Source organism: Myripristis murdjan, chromosome 6 (assembly GCF_902150065.1).
Source record: "Myripristis murdjan chromosome 6, fMyrMur1.1, whole genome shotgun sequence".
NCBI lineage: Eukaryota > Metazoa > Chordata > Actinopteri > Holocentriformes > Holocentridae > Myripristis > Myripristis murdjan.
In genome coordinates, this window is record NC_043985.1 from 1387234 (window position 1) to 1411023 (window position 23790).

Consider the following 23790-nt stretch of genomic DNA (forward strand, 5'->3'; position numbering starts at 1 on the left):
GGTGAAGAACCGTTACAACCCTCCCCATGCCAGGCAGCCATTAAAAAGCGAACCGTTTTTAGCATTTAGCTTCAAAGCTAGCACTAATGCAACGCATCAAATTAAACTAGAGAAACCACTACTTGAGCTTATGTAAGTGAAACAATTGTATCTACAACACAATGGACACTACGCAAAAAATATTTGCGATGAAAATTTTTACTTTCTTACCTGAAAAATCGTTTTTTGGCTCCAGAACAGACAGTTTTCAACTAGGAGACATGAGGCTTCACCAGTGAGCTCTATTTGTAAGTGGGCATGGACTGTATTGATGACATCACCACAGCTCATTTCTCATTCGTCAAACTGAGAGTGTTACAACTACACTCCTGATCAAAATCATAAGACCAGTTGAGAAATTGCAAGAATTTACAATTTGCACTGTTGGATCTTAAGAAGGTTCTAAGTAGAGCTTCAAACTGCAAAAAGAAGAAATGGGAGTGAGACAAAAAAAAAATTTGAGTAAGCAATTTATTGCAAACAACCATTAAACTGAAATAGGCTGTTCATCAGCTGATCAAAAGTTTAAGACCACTGCCTTTAAAAGCCCAAATCTTGGCAAAAATGTGGATTCAGTGTCATTTTCTGTCAGGTATCCACACTGTCTTTTTGATCTTGATCAGGAGTGTATCCCTTTGTTACAACCATCTCCGGTGTCCCCTACATGAGCTTAACACACAACATGCATTATTATTTTTATTTTATTTTTGCTGCATGCACTGAGAGTCTGACACTTTCTCACTGTAGTTCATATAAAATAAATATAGTAGTAGTATAAATATTACGTTTGGTAGTAAAACAAAAAATCGCACTGTTTGATCATAAAAAAATGTATGTTGATATGTTGATCATGAACTCTTTTGTTCATTGCATTTTACTTAGTAGCCTACTGCATGTGTTATATTCATTGATGCACAAGAATATTCATGTTCTGTGTTTATAAAAAACTTGTTCTGTAAATAGTTTGTTTACTATTGTGATCAAAAACACTGATCTGAAGCTCAATTCTGAGGCTGTTCTGTAAAACTTTTCGATTAAACAATAAATATAGCAACTTCTGATCAACACGTATTAATTTCAGGCTCAAAATAACATACCGATTGAAGCCACACCCATTTCCAGTCAAACCACAACCACTTCCGGTTTATGCCACACCCATTTCCGGTTTAGGCCTCGTCCACTCCGAGTACAGATACGGATACAGATAATGTAGACCTTATACCCTACATTAGATCACCATCTAGTCCTGCTCACTTCACTCTACACACCCTCTGTTTACCAATAGCCAGTTGTCACAAGGTCAGTGAGGAAATGGTCACCTATGGAGGCTCTACATTGGCTGCTATGAGGCTACTGACTGTGATGTATGGCATCAAATAGTTAGTTTTAAAACCATAAAGCTCTGTTTCATTTACAATCAAACCATGTACAGAGTGTTTTTAGGAAGATTTTGAAAAATTATAGTGCAGTTAACAAGGAGTGTGTGCAGGGACTATATTTTCTTTCTGGCTCTTACATCAACCTTCTATATTTCCCTTCCCTGAAGATCACTTTGTTGTCGACCCAGTAGAATCCACTCTCTACTCAGGCACATATAGGATCTATATTGTTCTGTGATTAAATTTTTTGGAGCTGCACACAACAGTTTTTCCTTGCTGATGATGTGTGCTTCAAAGTGTTCAAATTAAAAAGAGAGTCAGTATGCCTTTTCTGCTTCTGTCTTAACAGCGGCCCTAGCGGGACATTAGAGCCAACCATTAAAAGGAAAACAGTCCACAGAAGCTACTTAGCAGGATGGGACATGATGGAGTCATTGACATTTACTGCCAAATACAAATGATTTCCCACTGCACCAGTTACTGTGTTGAGAGAGTTTGCTGAAAATCCCTCTGAGCCACTGTTACCATCATCTATGAAGACAAACCTCTTCTAGACAGCCAGGGCATACTGAGTCTGTTTTTTTTTTTCTCGTGCCTTTTTCCTTTTGGGACCTGCATGAGACAATTACCACCTCAGTCTGGGTTTATGGCACATTAAAATGTAAAAAAAAAAAAAAAAAAAAAAAAAAGCTAAAAAGCAAAGAGTGTAATTACACTGTACAGTGCATCATAATGCAACATGTCAGCTGTGGAGCTGTAGACGCCCTATATTCTGTCTGTATCCTGCACTAGTAGCCATCCAAAAAGTCATCCATCCTGCAAGGGGCAGTATTATTAGTTCATCTATCCAACTGCCACTGCAGGCATTTTGTCAAGACTTCAGAAATATCAACACAAAAACAACCATATATATGTTTTTGTAGTAGAAGGTGCTGTGGATATTCCTGGTCATTTTGTTTGTTTGTCTTGTTTTTTCATCCTTATTCAGTTTAGTTAAATTCAGTTCCATTTGAGACTATTTACCATTCCAATAGCACACTGTCTGTTGCAGAAGTAACCTGTGTGCATAAAATAGGCAAATGTGGAAAAAAAAAGGAAAATATCATCCAATAAAAATGTAAGGACAACAAATAAGTTCATCCTTCATGAAATAAAGAACAGATAGACAAGAACAACGGTGGCCCACCTTTAATTTTAAAATAATTGTTCTTACCCTGTAGTAATCTGTGCTGTAAATATCTCTGGACATGCCAAAGTCTCCTATTTTCACCAGAAGGCCATTCCCCACCAGGCAGTTCCTGGTCGCCAGATCACGGTGGACAAAGTGTTGAGATGCCAAGTAGATCATCCCAGACGCAATCTGACTGGCTATGTGCAGCATCTGGGACAAACCTAGCTCCCCATTGGTCTGCAAGGGCTGTCCGTCAACTAGGATCATGGCATCTGGCCCATGGGCTCTGAGGAATGAAATTACAGAGTTAATTAGAATAGGATTAGCATACATTCACTTGAGACAACACCATCAGACCTGATTCAAAGCAATGTCATCAAGTGGAGAAAGGCATTCCTAGTCAGAATTCCATGTTTAGGTTTGACAATTCACAGTAGGCTTCTGAAGGCCAAGGTGAATTCCAGTGTTCTTCAGTGTTTTGGAATGGAGTGGAGTATTCTACTAAAATGCTGTAAAAATGGAAAAATGCTGCCAATAGCCATTATTTATTAGATTTAAAGTTGACATTTCTCATGGTAAAATGTGCCCACAATATTTGTTTCAGTGTTGGCCACCAATTTTATTTTGGGTAGAAAAGCCTGAAACAGCATTTAGATAACACTGAAAGTACTTCTTGAATTTCATGGTAATGAGGTTAAGTGTTGAATTAGGTTTATCACAGTTAAACTACCACCACTTAGACTGACATAAATCATCTTGTAACAGCTAGGGTCAGGGTGGAACACTTGATAATATTGATGGTATTTAAGACTTTGAAACCGAGGAGCCTCTGTGCTCACTGGGCTGCTCACTGAACATTTATTTTTTAAAAGTTTTGATTTTATTTATTTATTAGGTTATGTATTTATGGTATTTTTTTGGTGATTGTTTTTGTTTGTTTGTTTGTTTGTTTTGTTCAGGTTTTTGGTGGTTGGCTTATTTGCTAATCACGTTTCCCCCCTGAGTTTTTGAAAGACATCAAGTGAATTTTTTCAGCCTTCAAGGTGTTAACAGCAGGCCAATATCAGCTCCACATATTGTGAATGCTGCGAAAGAAAACAAGCAGTCTTCGGCGGTGCCATGGCACATTAAGCATCGCAGGAAGCCAAGCAACAGTAGGTAGATGCCAGGCAGTCTAATAAATGCTACACAATGCCAGAGGCCTGGCAGGAAACAAAGCAAGAAGGATTGTCTGTCAGGCAGCTATATATGAATTTTACCTACCAGGCATGTGGGCAAGTATAGGGCAATAGTAGTTTGCCTTGAAGGCTGTGTAACAATGTCAGGTGCCAGGGAAATAACGCAAGGACAGTCTCTTGGCCTATCCATTATTACTAGGCTGTCTGTTGGGCTAAATTTATATCTAGCAGCCTGGTAGACTGCCGCCATATTGTTTTGCTTTCAATCAAGCATTTGGCATCATCTGGCATCTCTTACAATGTCTGGCATTACCTACTCTTGCTTGGTTTTCAGGGAGGCTTTATATGTCATTCTGCTGTGTAAGAGACTGCTTGTACGCTTGGCAGCCTGTAGCTAGTATCACTTTGTCCTTAGTGCTGTAGAGGACATCAACTGTGAAATGCAGTCCTGCAGGGAAATGCTAGTTTTTAACATGCGACCCTCTACTTTTTATCAATTTTGAGTATTATTTTAACACATCATTAATATTTTAGCATAGACACAACATCACAGTGTTCTTTTGCATAATCACCAGTAAGGGATCATATAATGAGTACCGTATTGACCCGAATAAAAGACGACCCTGATTTTAAGACGACCCCTCTTTTTCAAGACCCTTTTTTGGAAAAATACTTTTTATATGGACATTCTGCCAGGAGCGGACTTACCATTAGGCAAAACTAGGCGGTTGCCTAGGGCCCCAAGTTCCTGAGGGCCCCATAAAACTCCTCATACACTTATGGTTAATACAGTTATTACGTATTTGCGCACATTAATTATGTTTTTGATTAAAATACTTTCGCTAAAATGCCAGCAGAATGCTTATCGTATTATGTGTGTCTCGGGGCCCCTGTTTTGTGTGTTGTCCTCTCATCTCAGAGGGCCCCATGCCTGCCTTTGCCTTGGGCCCCAAATTTCTTAAATCCGCCACTGCGTTCTGCAACACCAGCCCATGCTAGCTTTAAACTCAGTGAGGGGTATGTTGAGCTCTGTGGCAGCTTCAAGTGCTTTCTGCTGCATCACAGCCCTCGTAACGGGCAGTCCTTCACTACGTTTCTCATTCACAAAATCGCACACCCACCTGTCAATCTCGTTGAATCGACCAGTTTTTGGACCACGAAAAGCCCTTCTCTGGCTGTGGGCATTTTTTAGCTCTTCTTTCTGAGACCGCCACCGTCTCACATTGCACTCATGGCCAGGGTTAAGGAGTTAAGGGATGTTTATTTACCTTGACAGTTTCGGAGGTAACTTCAGAAAGCGTCCAACTGACAGCCGGAGCGGCATGTCAGCTGGCTGCTACATTCAAGCGGGTAGCGGCGCACACTGGCCGGCCCACCTGATACCGGCTGGTGCCTCAGTCGGCACCGCGCCCACCCGGTCAGGTCTGCCGCGGTGCACACAGACTGCCATATATACCTTTCATCATAAATCAACTTTTGTTTATACACGGTTGCAGCAGCACCATGGACAGCGACACAGACAACATGGTTGATTATTGATTGCGCGACGCGGCCATTCGCCGGTAATCGCGCTGCGCATTAAACGATTTTGCGGAGGCAGGAGGAAAGTTGCATGATTTACGTTGTATCCACGTTTGCGCGCCGCGTGCGTGACCATGCATGTGCTCGTGCATGAACGCCCGTACCGTGCTGGAGCACACCCCTTCCAACCGTGCCAGAGCGGGGGAAGTGTACTGTATTCAAGCACAGAACATATGCAAGTACAATACATGTGTATTTGCTTAGACCCCCAATATAAGACGAGGGCGTTTTTTCCGGGCATTTTCAATGGAAAAAATATCGTCTTATATTCAGATCAATACGGTATTTTAGTAAAGTCATGTAAATCATTGGCAGTTTGACAAAATTCCTGCATCGTTTGACCGTTACTTGTAAATGGCTCACTGATGATTTGGCAGCTAGATAGGGATCCTACTAACCATCTCAAGTAATCAGTTACCAGATGTACCCAAAGGTGCCAGAAAGTGCTCAGTTATCCAGACATACCCAAAAGTATCTCAAAGACCTCAGTTACCCAGAAGTACCCCAAACTGTACAAACAGTTACCCAAATGTACCTAACAGTACCCACTATGGAGTACATCTGGGTAACTGTTCAGGTAACTATTTGAGCACTTTTGGGCGTTTGGGGTACCTCTGGGTAACTATTTTAGAGTACTTTGGGGTACTTTTGGGCACTTTTGGGTAAGCATTTGTGGCCTTTTGGTATATTTTTATGTTTGGGTGACTGAACGGCTTGGCCCACTGTTGGGGAGTTTTTGAGAATTTAGTATGATAGGCTGCCAACTACAGGCCTTCCTCTTACTGCTTCAGCCACTTTGACATTACATGTCTTGTATACACTAAAAGCGATGAAAATTAGTTTTTGGGTAATTTGCTAATTTTCAAATAATTTTCTTCCTGCATTTTTGTGTTTTTTTTGTGTGTGTGTTTTTCTTGTAATTTTTGTAATTTTTGACTAATTTATTTCTCATTTTCTGATTTTTATTTATTTATTTATTTATTTATTTATTTATTTATTTATTATAAGTAATGTCTTGGTAATTCTCTAATTTGTTCATTTTGGGCTTTTTTGCTCATGTTGTAAATGTGTCTTGGTTTATATACTTTTGAAATTCATGGCACAGTTTTCCAGTGTTAATTACTCTGTTAGTTCTTAAGCATTCATTCACATAATGTCTGCTGTAATGATGTATGGGGCAGGAATCCTCAACCCCCTCTGGTGTCTGTTAGCAGCCGTTACAGTTACGACTGACTCATGCGTGACTCAGATGGACAGATAGAGAGAGACATACACACACGCACGCACGCACGCACGCACGCACGCACGCACGCACGCACACACACACACACACACACACACACACACACACACACACACACATTGGCGCCTGCAGCCGTATATCGGCCTGTGTGTGCCTGGTGCATAGAGAGAGAGAGAGAGAGACAGAGAGAGATGCACAGATGCGCATGGATACCGGCAGATGCATGTGGATACGAGCATAGTCAACAAGACTCTTGTTGACTATACCTGTATCCACAGCCTCTGCTGAGCGCTCATGCAGCAAAAACGCACATTGAGGCGTCTCAAGATGTATTTGTGCAGCACAATGACCGACAAAAGACTCACTGGACATGCCCTCATGAACATTGATACAAATATGGAAATTGACAGTGACAGAGACAATTGCGTTCGTGCGTACCTCACAATTTCACTCTGCAGGTGCCCCTGCACACACACACACACACATACACACACACACACACACTCACACACACACTCACACACACACATACACACACACACACACACACACACACACACACAGAGAGAGAGGGAGAGCGAGAGAGAGAGAGAGAGACAGAACAGAGAATCAGAGATAGGGCAGAGAGTATCTAAGCTAAGACGTGATAACCTGCTGTGTACTCCTGGCCTGTGCTAACTGAACTTAAGACAAGTCAACCTGTGTATGTGAGTGTGTGTCTCTTCAGCTTCACTGAGTTTTAAGTGTGTAATCAAGACTTAGCAAGTGTTTATGTATGAGTTTATGTGCGCGCGTGCGTGCGTGCGTGCGTGCCTGTGTGTGAGCATGTGTGTGTTTGTGCGCTGCACAGTGGGGCAGAGGGCAGTGGGCGCTGGATAAATTAGCTGTGTGTCCTGGATGAATTGATGCCAGTACTTTAATGGAAACACAATTACTGAGCTGAAATTAGCATCCGGGGCTCAGAGAGACATACAGAAACATTGCCCCTACATGCACGCACGCACGCACGCACGCACGCACACACACACACACACACATATAAACACTCACAGACTGGCTTCCTGGCTCACAGTAGATATAATGCAGCTCATCAGTTTACCAATCACAGTTTACAGTTTAGGCACTTGACTGGCTCTAGTACACAAAGAAACCTCAATGAGTAAGCCGCTTCAGTGTATTGTTCAAGGATACTTAGACAACAACAATAAAAAAAAAGAATAAAAAAAAGAGATAATAATAATAATAATAATAATAATAATAATAATATAAGGCCATACCAGTGATTTTGAATGTTTGGCCTGTTTAGTACAATTTACCCACATTTTACATTGCAACAACTGCCTGTTGTGTGTTTGATCAAATATATTATTATTGTAATAGGAATTAATTATACATTGATTGATTGATTGAAGAGTTTTTTTAGCTTGAAGCCTTAAAATTTTTTTTGTTTACATTTGTTGAATAAAATCTATGTTCTGTGTTTATCTATATTCTTAGACTCACCTGTCAAACACTATCTAATTAAACTGAGCTAAAACACAATTATACACTGAAAGACACCATTTAGATACTATTTTTTTTATTATTATTATTTTACAATGGAATACCTTTCATGGTTAGATTGTATCTCTGACAGGTTCAATCATCCATCACTCCATAACAGGCTGGTATAATGGACACAGTTCTATCAATTACTCACACACAGGCACGATAATTAACAAAATTTGGTGTTGCAACTCAAGTCTTATTTTTTTTGTACCGTTTGTTGTAGGAAGCAAATCGAGAATGTAAAGGCACAAGGCATTCAACAGGCATGTGGATGTAGTGTGGTGACAAGGCATAAAACAAGGTATCAGCCTGCAGTAGTTCACTCAGACAGGGTCATCCATCACCCAGTGTCTATAGGCCACGTAATACACTGCTCTCACATGTACTGTCTTTTTGTACTCCATGTACTGTAGGCCGGGTATCACTGGGGGCTTTCTTTAGTGAGTTTTTCCCACTATATGCTTGTAGGGTCTTAAAGTAAGTTCTGTGTTATAAGCACTTCTTTGGTCCTGGTGACTAGGTTAAGTTGTGGAGGACGTCTCTGGTTTGATAGTGGGGTCAGGGTGGATAGAGTAGAGGATAGGAGATGGATTCGTTGACTTAATGTTCATGAACAAAAATAAATAAATTTTAGTGTTTAATTTTGACATGCACATGTTCTGTATGGGAAGGCATGTCTACCATGGCCACATGACCACACCCACCCCTAACTCCCCTGTCCCCAAGTCCACCCATTCTCATCTGGTCACCCTGGGGTAGACAGAACAATTTTTTAAAATCTCTTTCATCACGGGAAAACTTTTAACTTGTTCTTTGTTGGAGGTGATTTTTTTAAGCCTTAAGGTTGAGGTCTATCACTTCCATCTTTCTCAGAATAGCTGGATTATCTTTGCTGGTAATAGTCAATTAAAGATCTCATTCTGGCAGTGTCTTATTCAATTCAAAGTTCTTGTTGTCCAGGCTGACGGAAGGAGCTCTCTGTATTCGAAGGCCTACTGGGATCATCTTCTTGCTGATTTATTCTAAGAGTGTGATGGCATGCCATTTGTTTCTTTCAAGCACCTACAGTTGATGGGTGAAGTAGCAGCAGTCTATTTTCACTACATGTCTCTATGTACTAACAGCGGCAAGAAGTAAAGTAGGTGGCATAATAATATAGTGATGAGGCTGAGGGTACAAGGCATCAATCTTTAATGGCCTGTCCAGTGTATAATTTTACCCTCATATCACAAATCTGCCTCTCTCATCATTAGGCTACAGTTTCTTCCTTGTCCATTACCAGCCCAAAACCTTTTGATCAACTGTCTATTCATTCCCTTTCAAATCACACCATGACCAAGGTACCAGAGTTTCTTTTTTTAACTGTTAACTCATCCACAGTATGATGAGCCTCCTGATATGATATGCCTCCTATATCACTGCGTTCACTATGTCCTTGGAAAGTGGTTTGAGTGCTTGGATCAGAATGCGTCTTTGCAACTATTTACATTGTCCAGTTGTGATCCTTTCACCCTAAATGCATATCAAAACCAAGTGTAAATGTAAGCAGCATGCACTAAAGTCTCATCGACATGGTGGGGTGGGAGCAGGGTTCAGTACAGTCAGGATGCTGTCTGTCTGCAAGTCCCAGTTTGTAAAATTAACTTCCAAACCCACTTAAATTGACTCCATTTCTACAAGTTATTATTTGGTCATTATACATAGCAGTTTCCAGTGAACTCAGAACTAACTAAAGAGAAGATAAGAAACCTCCAAGACTGCCAAAGGGTGTGGAAGTTGCTGGGAGATTCAGGATGTTTATTATAGGAAAAAATACAGTTTTAAACAGTAATTTGAGGAAAACTATCATCAATGTACATTCTGTAGTCATATATGCATTTTAATTTGATAAAGCGACACTCGTAAAGTGATGTGAAACCTTCTCTGAGTGAATTAAAGTGGTTATTTTTGAGAATGTTAGCTGGGTTAGAAGTCCATCTCAATGGCAGGAGGCTAACAGTTAGCATTTGGAACATCCAGCCAGTATCCAGCACTCAGTAACAATGAAAAAAACAAAAAACAAAATAGCTAACAGCACTGCTGTGCTGAGCACTGCAAAGCTAGGGGTAAAAGAAATAATCATTTCAAATGTTTAAAATGGGTGAATAATCACCTTTAAGAACTTATTGTAATATGGAGGTCCATCAGTGATATCACTCATTTCAGATGGGCCCACAACTCCCCACTTCATCACCACCTCCTTATGCAACCTGATATGTGTGTTTCACTCACCTGAGGAACTTATTGAGATCTCCATGCTTCATGTACTCAAAGACCATGATGAGAGGGTCGCCATCAACACACACACCATAGAACTTCACAATATGCTCATGTTGGAGGTTGGTCAGCAGCTCAGCCTCACGTTGGAAATCCTTCCTTGCTGCAAGAGTGGGATCCTTTAGAGTCTGCAGCAAAAAAGTGGGGCAGACATAGAACAACAGAGAGAAATTTAAACTTTTGATTTTCTTTAATGAAATACCTCATAACCAAACAGACCTTGTAAATACATCTTAACGGAATATGGATAAAACAAATATGGTTTGTTAAAACATTGCAAGATAAACCCAAAGAAATCATCTCTGCATTCACTCCAAAGTGTTTTCAAACTGAGGTTCAAAAACAAACTTCCACGTAAACCATAGAGGTCGAAACACACTTTGCAAATCACAGGTTTATGTTTGTTTCCCTAATTCAGATCATCCAGGTGTTTTTACTTCACTTCCTGATGTTTGGTCTACTTTCTCAGGCTCTGGCTCAAAAACATATCCCAATATGTTAGAGAAGTGTTATCATGACTCCCACCAAAGTTCTGGGTAAGATATGCTCACAAGTGCTGTGATTGGTCAGAAAAGTCAGTGGCCTGCTACCCATTAACTAAAACAGTCTTGGAATAAGCCCTCACCAAACCCTAACCCTAAACTTAACCAAGTGGGTGTATCTTGTCCCTCTGCTGGGATTCATGATAGAACATCACAGAATGCCACATGCTTTTTCAAAATCTCTTGCTGCCTCGTGATACGGGCTGTATACTGTGCTAAATAGTTTCTAGCAAGCTATGCAGCTTGTTTTGTTTACATTCTCAAATCAGCATGATTTGGAATTTGCATATGGAACTTGCATATGGTTTTACATATTCAAACTGGGGCTAAAATTGTGTAAATAATCAATGAATGGGGAGTTGACTGAAACTGAAATCTTCATTGAAAATGCAACAACGGAAGAGACTCACATGACTAATAACACTTTATAGAAGCGTAACATCTACAGGGCAATATTTTGACACACAGGGCCCTATCTTGCGCCAGAGTCCCTGAACCCGTTATTTGGGGATTTAGCATTGCGCAAGAGGCGTTCCCCCGCAAAAGTTGCTATCTTGCGCACCTGCCATTATGCCTGTAGGGGCATTCCACAAAGATGGAGCTTCCTATCAGTGCCCTGTCAGAGGAATTCAAGGTTACCCTTACCAAAAAGAAGTAAACTTCTAGTTTACCTTTCCAAGTATACTTAAGTGGAGTTTGAGTATACTTTATCAAGTATACTTTCCTTACCAAGTATACTTGTATTTATGTACTAGTAGTGTACTTATACTAAAAGTACCCTGATTTGGCCCGTTTTTGAGTATACTCGGGTAAACTTCAAGGTTACTTTACTTATATATAAGTATACTTAAATTATACTATTTCCTGTACTTGAGTTGTACTATTCTTTAGTTAAAGTAAACCATTCGTATACTCATTAGTGTACTTCAAGTACACTATTGCTTTACTTACTTTGCACTTTTATAAACTTAAAAGTGCACTACTCTTTTACCTTCAATGTACTTTACTTATACTTGATGCATACTACAACCATACTTGAATTTGTTGAGCCGGCCGGGGATTGAAACCCCGACCTCCCAGTCTCAGGGCGGACGCTCTACCACTAGGCCACTGAGTTGGCACAGTCTAATTTAAACCAAATAGCTGAGTATAGAGGTATCTCATGTGAATACCCTTACCAAAAAGTAGTATACTCAAGTATAGTTATAAGTATACTTTTTATGAACTAAGTATACTTTCTGTGAACTAATACTTAGGTAAGTATACTTTTCAGATTACTTTGAATGTACTATCAGAAATATACTTAACAAAAGTATACTTAGTTTATACTGACGAGTACACAGACAAAGTTTAAGTATAATCCAAGTATAACATACTTGATATACTTTAAGTATATTATCCAATAGTAGTGAAAACTTAGTACAAGTATATAAAAATGTTGTACCTGCTTGAAACATGGAGTGTTATTTTACTGTATTAGCTGGCTTGTTGTATAGCTATTTTACACATTGGCTGCTTTGCCATAACACATACACTGTGAGTGAACCTGTAGTGCACTGCTTATACTTGACTACATTTACACTTAAATACTACTATATTTATGTATATACTGTTTATAGGTTCAAGGTTGCCAGTTGCCACACACAAGATTTGGAAGGGATCAACGTCATCAAAACACTTGATGACGTTGATCATTTGTATGTTGCCGAATGTATATGAACGTGACTACAATATGATGATTCATGTGCAGTGTGTATTTTCTTTTCTTTCTTTCTTTTTTTTTTATTGTAAAGCACTTTGGCACAGTGTTGTTGTTTTTAAATGTGTTTTATAAAGAAAGCTGGATGGTACTTTAAGTATGAGTTGAATTCTGATTTGAGCATTGTGTACTTGTGTGTGGCAACTGGCAACCTTGAACCTATAAACAGTATATATGTAAATAAAGTAGTATTTAAGTGTAAATGTAGTCAAGTATAAGCAGTACACTACAGGTTCACTCACAGTGTATGTGTTATGGCAACTACCTCAAAGCAGCCAATGTGTAAAATAGCTATACAACAAGCCAGCTAATACAGTAAAATAACACTCCATGTTGCAAGCAGGTACAACATTTTTATATACTTGTACTAAGTTTTAACTACTATTGGATAATATACTTAAACTCAAAGTATATCAAGTATGTTATACTTGGAGTATACTTAAACTTTGTCTGTGTACTTGTCAGTATAAACTAAGTATACTTTTGTTAAGTATATTCCTGATAGTACATTCAAAGTAATCTGAAAAGTATACTTACCTAAGTATTAGTTCACAGAAAGTATACTTAGTTCATAAAAAGTATACTTATAAGTATACTTGAGTATACTCCTTTTTGGTAAGGGTACACGTGCCAGGGAAGTCATGATGTACCATGATTCCTCTGATGCTTAAGTTGCCACAGCCGAAATCCTCGTGAAGACGGGAAGAAAGTGACATCACAGGAAGCAGTGGATAGAGCGGAGGCATGGCTGCGACACAGCACCTTGGTTGGCAATGTGGCAGTGGGGAGGGCAGGGCTGGGCAACTTTCCCAAGCCACGCTACGACAAAGCTGGAGGGAGGGAGAAGCGCCAGCTGGTTCAGAATGAGATTCGTGCAGAAGTGGAGGAAAAGTGCCAGGCTAGGATGGTTGGCATTAGGGTTGAGCCGGATACTCGGCTGAAACAAGTATCTGGTACAGATAAAGAACTTTTGACGAGTACGAGTATTATGCGAGTAATATGAGTCAATATCTGTGCTCATGATGAATGAAACTCCTCATTGGGTAGCTGACTGTGTCCACGGTGTGTGATAGGCCAGTCACACACAACGCCCCTCCCCTACACACACACAGTTCACTGCAGCTGAGCCGCTCACACACACACAGACACACACAGACACACACACAGACACATACACACACACACACACACACAGTGACAACCTCTCCCTCACTCATGCAGGTCTGACAGCTCACGTCGCATCTCTCTTCAGTACCGGTCAGGTTTTTTCAGCTCGCTCTTACCTTGGTTTGTAATAACTGATAGTCAGTAGAGTTTCTGCTAAACTTGACTGGTAACAGATGTGGTGCTCTTGAGCAGACAGGCTGTATGCGACTCGTGTCGCGTCTCTCATTGCCTCTATACCAGTCGGGTTTTTTTTTTTTTTTTTTTTTTTTTTTTACCATCTGCTCGCTGTTATCAGTTTGGATTTTGATATAAAGTCAGTTGGAAAACTGACTTTAAACTGCCACCCTATCGGTCTCCCATGGCAAACAGGTCCTAGGTGATGGGCCAGACTAAGAGCAGTTCAAAAACCCCTTTATGAAGATAAAAAAAAAGAGAACCGTGACGTCGCCCAGTACCGGGGAGCTGGGGCCCCACCCTGGAGCCAGGCCTGGGGTTGGGGCTCGTGAGCGAGCGCCTGGTGGCCAGGCCTTTGCCCATGGGGCCCAGCCGGGCCCAGCCTGAACTGGTGACGTGGGTCCAACCCTCTGTGCGCTCACCACCCACAAGGGTAGCCGTAAGGGGCTGGTGCTTTGCGGATCGGGCAGCAGTCAAAGGCGAGGGCCTGGGCGACCCGATCCTCGGACACAACAGCTGGCTATTGGGACATGGAATGTCACCTCGCTGGGGGGGAAGGAACCTGAGCTTGTGCGGGAGGTTGAGAGGTACCGGCTAGGAATAGTTGGGCTCACCTCCACGCACAGCTTGGGCCCTGGAACCCAGCTCCTCGAGAGGGGCTGGACCCTTCACTACTCTGGAGTTGCCCTCTGTGAGAGGCGGCAGGAAGGTGTGGGCTTGCTCATAGCCCCCCAGTTTAGCTGTCATGTGTTGAGGTTCACCCCAGTGAACGAGAGGGTCGCCTCTCTGCACCTTTGGGTTGGGGAGAGGGCTCTTACTGTTATTTGTGCCTACGGGCCAAATAGCAGTGTAGAGTACCCAGCCTTCTTGGAGTCCCTGGGAGGGGCACTGGATAGTGCTCTGACTAGGGACTCCATTGTTCTACTGGGGGACTTCAACGCCCACGTGGGCAGCGACAGTGACACCTGAAGTGGGGTGATTGGGAGGAATGGCCTCCCCGATCTGAACCTGAGCGGTGTTCTGTTATTGGACTTCTGTGTTAGTCACAGTTTGTCCATAACGAACACCATGTTCGAGCATAGAGGTGTCCATAAGTGCATGTGGCACCAGGACACCCTGGGCCGGAGGTCGATGATCGACTTGTCAGAAATCCATTCATTCCCTGCACTTCCCCTCCTCTCCGGAAGGAGACACTGCACATTTAAATCTGCAGCACCAGTCTCAGTGGGACTACGCCCACGTCCTGGGACACCTCCTATAAAGGGGCGGCCCAAATTGACATTCTTCCTTTTGCCTTGGTTCCAAACAAATGCCATGCCATGTGTCTGTTGAAACCACACCGATGTAAGTTATAAAAGCTGCAATGTGCTGATGTGATGATTTATTTAATCCAAGAGTTTGTTATTTTACTCCTTTGTTCTGATATGACCTTAGCTGACTTGAAATTAATATTTTCGATACTTGATGATATAAAGTCATGATATTACGGGGGGGAAGCTTGACCTACCTGGCAGGCCCAAACGTACTGTGAGGGTCGTTGGGAACGTCTGGCTGAACCCTCTGTTGGGGAAGTCTTCAACTCCCACCTCCGGGAGAGCTTCTCCCAGCTCCCGAGGAAGGCTGGGGACATTGAGTCCGAATGGACCATGTTCTCGGCCTCAATTGTCGATGCTGTCAAGCTGAAGAAGGAGTCCTACCGGTCCATGTTGGCCTGTAGAACTCCTGAGGCAGCTGGCGGGTACTGGCAGGCCAGGCATGCCGCGGCTCGAGCGGTGGCGGAGGCAAAAACTCGAAGCTGGGAAGAGTTCGGTGAGGCCATGGAGGAAGACTATCGGTCGGCCTTGAAGAGATTCTGGCAAACAGTCCCGCGCCTTACGAGGGGGGAAACTGTACTCTGCCGACACTGTTTACAGTGCAGGTGGTGAACTGTTGACCTCGACTGGGGATATTGTCGGGCAGTGGAAGGAATACTTCGAGGGTCTCCTCAATCCCATCGTCACGTCTTCCATTGAGGAAGCAGAGGAGGACCCAGAGGTGGAATCGTCCATCACCCAGGCTGAGATCACTGGGGGGTTCGCAAGCTCCTCAGTGGCAGGGCAGCAGGGGTGGATGAGATCCACCCTGAGTATCTCAAGTCTCTGGATGTTGTGGGGCTGTCTTGGCTGACACGCCTCTGCAACATCACGTGGTGGTTGGAGTGCCTCTGGAGTGGCAGACTGGGGTGGTGGTCCCTCTTTTTAAGAAGGGGGACCTGAAGCTGTGGTCCAACTACAGGGGGATCACACTTCTCAGCCTACCCGGGAGGGTCTACGCCAGGTTACCGGAGAGGAGGATTTGAGAGTTGAACCTTGGTTTGTAGCCGAGTGTGAAGCGGCTGGGATGAGAATCAGCACCTCCAAATCCGAGGCCATGTTTCTTGACTGGAAAAGGGTGGCATGCCGTCTCCGGGTTGGTGGAGAAGTCCTGCCTCAAGTGGAGGAATTCAAATATCTCGGGGTCTTGTTCACGAGTGAGTGAAGGATGGAGCGTGAGATTGACGGGCGGATCGGTGCAGCCTCCGCAGTGATGTGGTCGGTGTACCGATACGTCGTGGTGAAGAAGGAGCTGAGCCGAAAGGCAAAGCTGTTGATTTACCAGTCAATCTACGTTCCTACCCTCACCTATGGTCATGAGCTTTGGGTAATGACCTAAAGGACAAGGCATACAAGCAGCCAAAATGAGTTTCCTTTGCACAAAAAAAAAAAAAAAAAAAACTGAGTAAGCAATTTATTGCACACAACCATTAAACTGAAATAGGCTGACCACAGCCTTTAAAAGCCCAAATCTTGGCAAAAATGTGGATTCAGTGTCATTTTCTGTCAGGTATCTACACTGTTTTGGCTTTACGTTTTACGACCACAAATATCTGTCACTGAGTAACAGACCCACTGACTCACGGAGTGATGAAGTTACACCACTGTGTGTTGGAGTTTTCCCTTTGACCAATATTGTTATGTTAGCACATAAGCCGTTGATGTGTGCATCAGAACAGTCACTTTTTAAATGTACTCATGCTGCTGCTGCAGGGGCTAACTGTGCTTAGACATGCCAGTGATTAACAACTATTCCCAAGCCTTATTGAAGCAGAGTTGTGTTCATGACCATAGCTATGAGGACACAGAGGTCTGGACCTTGGTAATTATTTCATATAAAAAATAAATTGATTCTATTTAATTGTATAAATAATCAGGGTTTGAAAACTTCTATTCAGTACAGCCACTGGAACTGAGATAAAGACAGACACCGTGCTTGTGAACAAAGGTGCTGAAAAGGTGCTCTTTTTTGCACTTAGTACTGTATGTGGCTTTAACTACTTTCTAATGCTACTTTCCACACTCCCTCCCATTCTTTTTTCTAGTTACATCTGTTTTCATGCTATCTTTGTGATAAACATATGTGAACTGAAAAACATGGACAGAACTAATACACTTTGTAAAACTGTATTCTTAAAGGCCCCATGCTGTACACTTTTGCAGGGTTTTATTTTAACTGTTGATATCCCTAGCATGATGTATTTGTGGTTTTGAGTACCTGTGGTCTGCTAAATATAGTTTCACAGCTCCTCTCTCTGGCCTTTTCCCAGAGCTCTGGCAGCACGGTTCATTTAGCCAATCAGAAGAGAGAATCAGCCCCACTCCACTGATGGCTGACTGTTTTTTTGAGTGACATATGGTCTGGCCAATCACAGGCAAGTAACTGAAACCTATGCTGCTCAACGGTGCTCAACAGTACGCGGGTCTCTACGTGTCTCTAACGTGTGTTTCTTTTGGAAGACTGCAATGGAACATTAGTCTACTTGCATCCGTCTATGGCGCAACGACGTTTCTGTGACATGTCACTAACTTGTTACCTTGTTACCTGGGGAATGGAGGCGGGCTGGCTAGTTTAAGTGGGCAGCGTATCCTTATGTGTGACATCACAGAAAGAAGGAAGTGCTGTCTGCTTGTCTTAAAGGGATAGTTTCAAAGAACCGGCTGTGTGCATTTCTGCTTTTATCACAGGTTTAATGCATGGGACAGTATTTATGTGGCCCCGAGACCTTCCCTATCACGAAAAAACAAAGATATTTCTGCTTCATTACACAGTGTGTTGATGGAAAAGATCTTAAAGAAAGAAACTGGGCAATATCCAATAAAGTTGTACAATGGCACCGTCGGAGGTGTGACAGGCAGAGATGCCAAGCAGGAAAACCACCACCTGTGCTTAAATCTAGTTTCCCTGGCTCGCCAGTGACTACTGTGAACAGAGCAGTTGACATCCAGGAAAGGCTGGTGGGCTGCCAGGGAAGATCGGCTGACAGCGGGAAAGACCGCAACAGGGGTGGAGGGGCCAGTTACCCACTCCACAGGTACAGGTAGCATTGGCTAACTGGACACCCAAACTAACTACAAGCAACGAAAGAAGAAAACAGCCCATTGGTCCTCCGAGAGGTGGGATGAAAGATGGACCAGCAAGGATGGATAACACGGTAACGAACCACATGGAAAGGACAAAGGACCAAAAGATCCAGAGACGTTGCTACTGTGGATGGAGTAAAGTAACAACTTACCACGGTCTGCGCATCCATCAGGGGAAGTCAAAGTGCGTAGGCAACAGCCAGCCGCACACCCGCACTGCGTCAGCAGGTCAGACGGGGAGGTGTCACAGCCAGGTTGAGCACCACAGTGCCAGTGATCCCAACATTGTGGTTGGAATAGGAGAGGAGCACCAGTCTCCCCAGCAGAGCCCACAGCAGCAGCAGAACACCCCACAGCAAGAGAGCAGCGCCGCAAGCACAGAGCAGCAGCCATCCCAGGAGAACCTCACACAGCAGGAGAGCAACATCCTAAGCACAGAGCCTGGGACACAACCACCGGAGAGATATGCCCAGAAGCCCAAAGTCATGTGGCCAAAGGCCAGCGACCGGGAAGTATGGAGAAGGTTTGACGAGTGCTTATGTACCACCATCCAGAACTCCCTGAAAGGAAACATCGCCTCCAAACTGAACATCATCGGCCATCTCATCCATGAGGAAGGGAGAAACCGTTTTGGAGACAAGGCCTTGAGGATGCCTGCCCCCAAACAAAGCGGAAGCCGTGAAAGGGAAATCTTCCAGCTGGTAAAAGAGCGACGCCTCCTGAGGAAAGCGTGGAGGAGAGCTGAGGCCGAGGAAAAAGAGGGCTTGAAGGACCTTTGGAACAAGATCAAGGAAAGACTCGCACACCTCAGGAGAGCTGAGAGGATTAAGAGGCGAAGGAGCCGTAGGGTGACGGCATGGACATGCTTCTTTCGGGACCCGTTCAAGTATGCTCGCAGCCTCCTGGAGGAGAAGAGGTCCGGGACGCTGCAGACGACCAAGCAGGAACTGGAACAGCACATCAAGGACCAGCTGAGCGACAACATAAGAGCAAAGCCCCTTGGATCACCAGGCCACGTTCCCCGCCCCCCAGAGCCCTCCACGGAATTTGACACATCCCCACCCAGGTGGTCAGAAGTCCAGCAGGCTACGGAGCGGGCAAGAGCGGCGTCAGCACCCGGGCCAAATGGAGTGCCTTACAAGGTGTTTAAGAACTGCCCAGGGCTCCTGAAGGTGCTCTGGAGACTCATGGTGGCAGCTTGGAGAACCCATTCCCAGGGTTCCCTGGCTGCGTGGAACATTCGGCAATGATCTGGGAGCAAATCCAGACAGCCAAACGAAGCAAAGAAGACCTGCATGTAGTTTGGCTGGACCTGGCTAACGCCTATGGCTCAGTTCCCCATCAGCTCATCATGTTCGCCCTTGAATTCTTCCATGTACCAGCACACATCCAGAGCCTAGTAGTGAGCTACTTCAACAACCTGCACGTTTGCTACACAACCCGAGATATCTCAACCAACTGGCACCGGATCGAGAAGGGGATAGCAATGGGATGCTCCATCTCTCCCATCTTGTTCACGGCTGCGTTTGAGATCCTCCTGATAGGTGGAAGACAGATGGTTCGAGGGGTCAGATCTCAGACAGGCCAGAGACTCACAGCCATACGGTGCTATATGGACGACGTCACTACCCTCCTCCAAACAGCAGCTTGCACGGCTAGACTCCTCAAGCGGCTGGAGGAGCTACTAGCCTGGGCCCGCATGAAGATCAAGCCATCGAAGTCTCGCAGCCTTTCGATCCGGAAAGGGACCAGAAATGACAACATCAGTTTCATTGTGGATGGCGAAAGAATCCCCTTTCTTGCGGAGAGACCAGTGAGAAGCCTCGGGAGACTGTACACAGCCGACCTCTCTGATAAGAACATGGCCGTAGCTGTCAAAAGTCAACTCCAGGACGGCCTGCACAAAATAGATCAGTGCCCCCTACCAGGGAAATTCAAGGTCTGGTGTTACCAGTTCACATTGTACCACTGCATAATGTGGCCGTTGAAACTGAGTGACATCACCATGACAACGGTCCTGAAGTTGGAGGCAAAGGCCAGCAATTACATCAGAAAATGGCTTGGCCTCCCCCGATGCCTTTCCAACGCGGCACTCTTCGGGAGAAACACCATGCAACTCCCTCTACAGTCCATCAGCCTGGGGTACAAAAAGGAGAAGGTGAGACTCCTCTTGAGCTGAGAGACTCACCGGACCCGGCTATTCAATCTGCCAAACCCCAGGTTCGCACAGGACGCAAATGGAATGTCACCAAAGCAGTAGACCAGGCCATAGCTCAGCTAAAGCACCAGGACATCGTCGGCTTTACACAGCAAGGCAGAGCTGGCCTAGGATGGGGAGCAGTGCCAAAGAAATGGTCCAAAGCCACCAAGAAGGAGAGGAGAGATCTTGTAATCTCTGAAGTTGCTAGAATGGAGGAGGAAAGCTACAAGATCACAGCGGTGAGCCAGCAACAGCAAGGCAGAAGGACCACTTTGGAGGCCGTGACCAACAGGACCATCACTTGGGCTGATATGTGGAGAACCCCCCAAACGAGACTTAGCTTTATGATTAGGGCCACCTATGACACACTCCCCAGCCCTCAGAACGTGTACGCTTGGTATGGCACAGAAGAACCCTGCCATCTCTGTAACTCCCCAAATCCAAACCTGAAGCACATCCTCTCTGGCTGCAAGACAGCGCTGTCGCAGGGCAGGTTCAGGTGGCGGCACGACAGAGTCCTGCGCAAGCTGGCGGAGATACTGGAGTCCCGCAAGCAGGAAGCAAACAGGGGCAACCAACCCACAGCTCCGAGGTGGATCCAGTTTACCAGGCCAGGGAACAAAGTACAGCACTGCATCAAGACAGGACGGTCCCTTCTGTCACTAGGAGGCGAGTGGCAGCTGGCAGCTGCACAATGGCACCGTCGGAAGTGCGACAGGCAGAGATGCCAAGCAGGAAAACCACCACCTGTGCTTAAATCTAGTACGCTGCTTTGTATGTATGTATGGCGCTGTAAGAGCAAGGCAGTCTGCATTTTTCTGGTGAAGTGCAGAGTAAATGCACGTCAACACCATTTACCCACCTCTTGAAAACTGAAACACAGAAAATGCTTGTTTATTCCAGGTTTCTCCTGTGTTTCAAGGCCATCTCCTGACGCCCTCTGGTTTTGTTGTTTCTTTTGGCACACTCCCATAATTTGCATGGCCCTCCAACTTTATTATGAATACTCATTATACATAGATCGTCTATGAAACACAATCTACACACACAATGCACACACTAACCTACATACAATTTCAACTCATCTGTCACTGTAACCTGTAAACTGCAACCCACAACCCAATTCAAGGGGTGAGCCCAGCCCAAAAAACAAACAAACAAACAAACCCCAAAAAACTGGGTCGTATAACACTGGAAATATTAGTTCAGTTACTGATAAATATTTGGAATCAATACGATCAATTTATAGAATTTAGCCCCAGTGAGTGCCATACTGTATACTCTAACCTGTTTAGTAGTTGCTCAGCACTGCCACTGATGTCTCAAAGACTGTACTGCACTCTTTTTCTGTCTCACAGCAGTTACACACAGCCCCACTTTGCCCCAACTACACCCCTGTGGAATAAATCAGTGACATTGCCACTGTTAATACATCTTGTAATTGCCAGAGATACACAATCTGATGTTTCATTACATAGTCAAGATAAGAAAAATGTTACACAAATGTATGTGTGTGTGGCAGGTGCATAATCCACTTGGTGTCTGCCTCAGTTCTGTGAGAATTGAAAAATATATGACACCAGTATACAGTATGTGCATTCATTTGTCCAGGTACAGCATATAAGTTTGTGCAGTGTGCAGCTACATGCATTGTCTGTGTAAGTTGTATGTCTGTATTTCGGCTAGCACCCAGTACTTTGCTCTAGTTGTTGCAGAAGATTAAACATTTTGCCGAAGAACTATGAAGACGCCTTTGAGGCAAAATGCATGTTTTATTCCATGTAAATGTTATAGAAACAACCCGCTAAAGTAACTTCTGAAATGAATAACATTAACATTCGCTTTTAGATTAACATCTTTGTATTCAGATTGGGAAAGTTAAAAAAAAAAAAAAAAAAAAAAAAAAAATCAGTAGATTAAAGCCTTGCAGGGAAGCCAAAAGTGCAATATGCAAGATTTTTTATTATTTATTTATTTATTTATTTTTTTTACCAGCTACGTGTCTGAGTCATCACAGCTGGTTCAGAGAGGGACCAGCTGTTCAGTGTTAGAATTTTTTTTAATTCTAACACTGAACATTCTTTTATGTTATGATTTGGTTTTGAATCTATGTATTTTGAATGTGTATATACAAACACACACCTAAATACACATATGTGTATTTGTTAGCTCTATAGTGAAGGAAGGGATTTCATAAAATACTTCCAATGAATTAAATTAGTGCATGGCAACACAGTCAGCAATAAGAAAATAAAGTCTCTTACTGCTGACTCCATTAAGGCTCATAACTTACTACAGCCAACTTCTTAAAATTCTGAAACCATAATGAAACAAACAAATTAATGATACGGCTACAGCACAGCAAGTGAAAAAACAAGTTACCAATTAAGTGTTGATAAAAATTTGCTTTGAGATGTGCCTTAATTGTGGATACAGTTATCTACTTGTATAGCCTCAGGCAGGCCTTTTTGGAGTTTACCTGCTTCTGATCATGAGCGCTTGATCATCCTCTGTCTTTAATCTACTCTTTGAAACAGTCAAACAGCCCGTAATGTGAGACCATGCCTGTGTATAGACGAAAAGAGATTGCTGTTATCTGAACAGCACTGAGCTGATTCCTTGTTGTAATAATGATGTAAAATACAGCTGCTTGCTTCAGGAAAAGGCTTAGCAGAAAAGTGAGCTAAGTACAATATTTTGTAGATATTATGTTAATCATGCACAATCATTGGTGCTGATGAATGTTATTCAGTCAATATGGAAAGTGCATTATTCTCCCCAATAATTCCATTGTTTGTTTCCTCATGATTGTGATTCATAGATTATTTACAATTAATTAATTAATTACAGATTAATTATAACTGATAAACATTAGTAGTGCTGGCTGTAGAATGCAAACCTACATTCAAGCAAGCAATATCAAGCCAGGCAATAATTGGTATGAACATTTCATAATGGGTAAAGATGTTTACTTTATTTATAAGCAGAAATTAATAGGAATATAGTTTTTGTGGGCAGTATTTCTTCATGCTAATGTGACGCATTGGCCTGATATCA

General features: G+C 43.3%; 1 protein-coding gene across 1 annotated transcript in view; it reads right to left on the reverse strand.

Moving 5' to 3' along the window:
- The window catches only part of ntrk3a (neurotrophic tyrosine kinase, receptor, type 3a), a 296155-nt gene that overhangs the window by 24821 nt on the left and 247544 nt on the right, over positions 1-23790 (reverse strand). The window contains exons 15-16 of the mRNA XM_030053332.1: positions 10411-10583; positions 2632-2875 (exon numbers count right to left, since the gene is read on the reverse strand). Coding sequence (XP_029909192.1) covers positions 2632-2875; positions 10411-10583 — 417 coding nt within the window. The remainder of the gene's footprint in view (positions 1-2631; positions 2876-10410; positions 10584-23790) is intronic.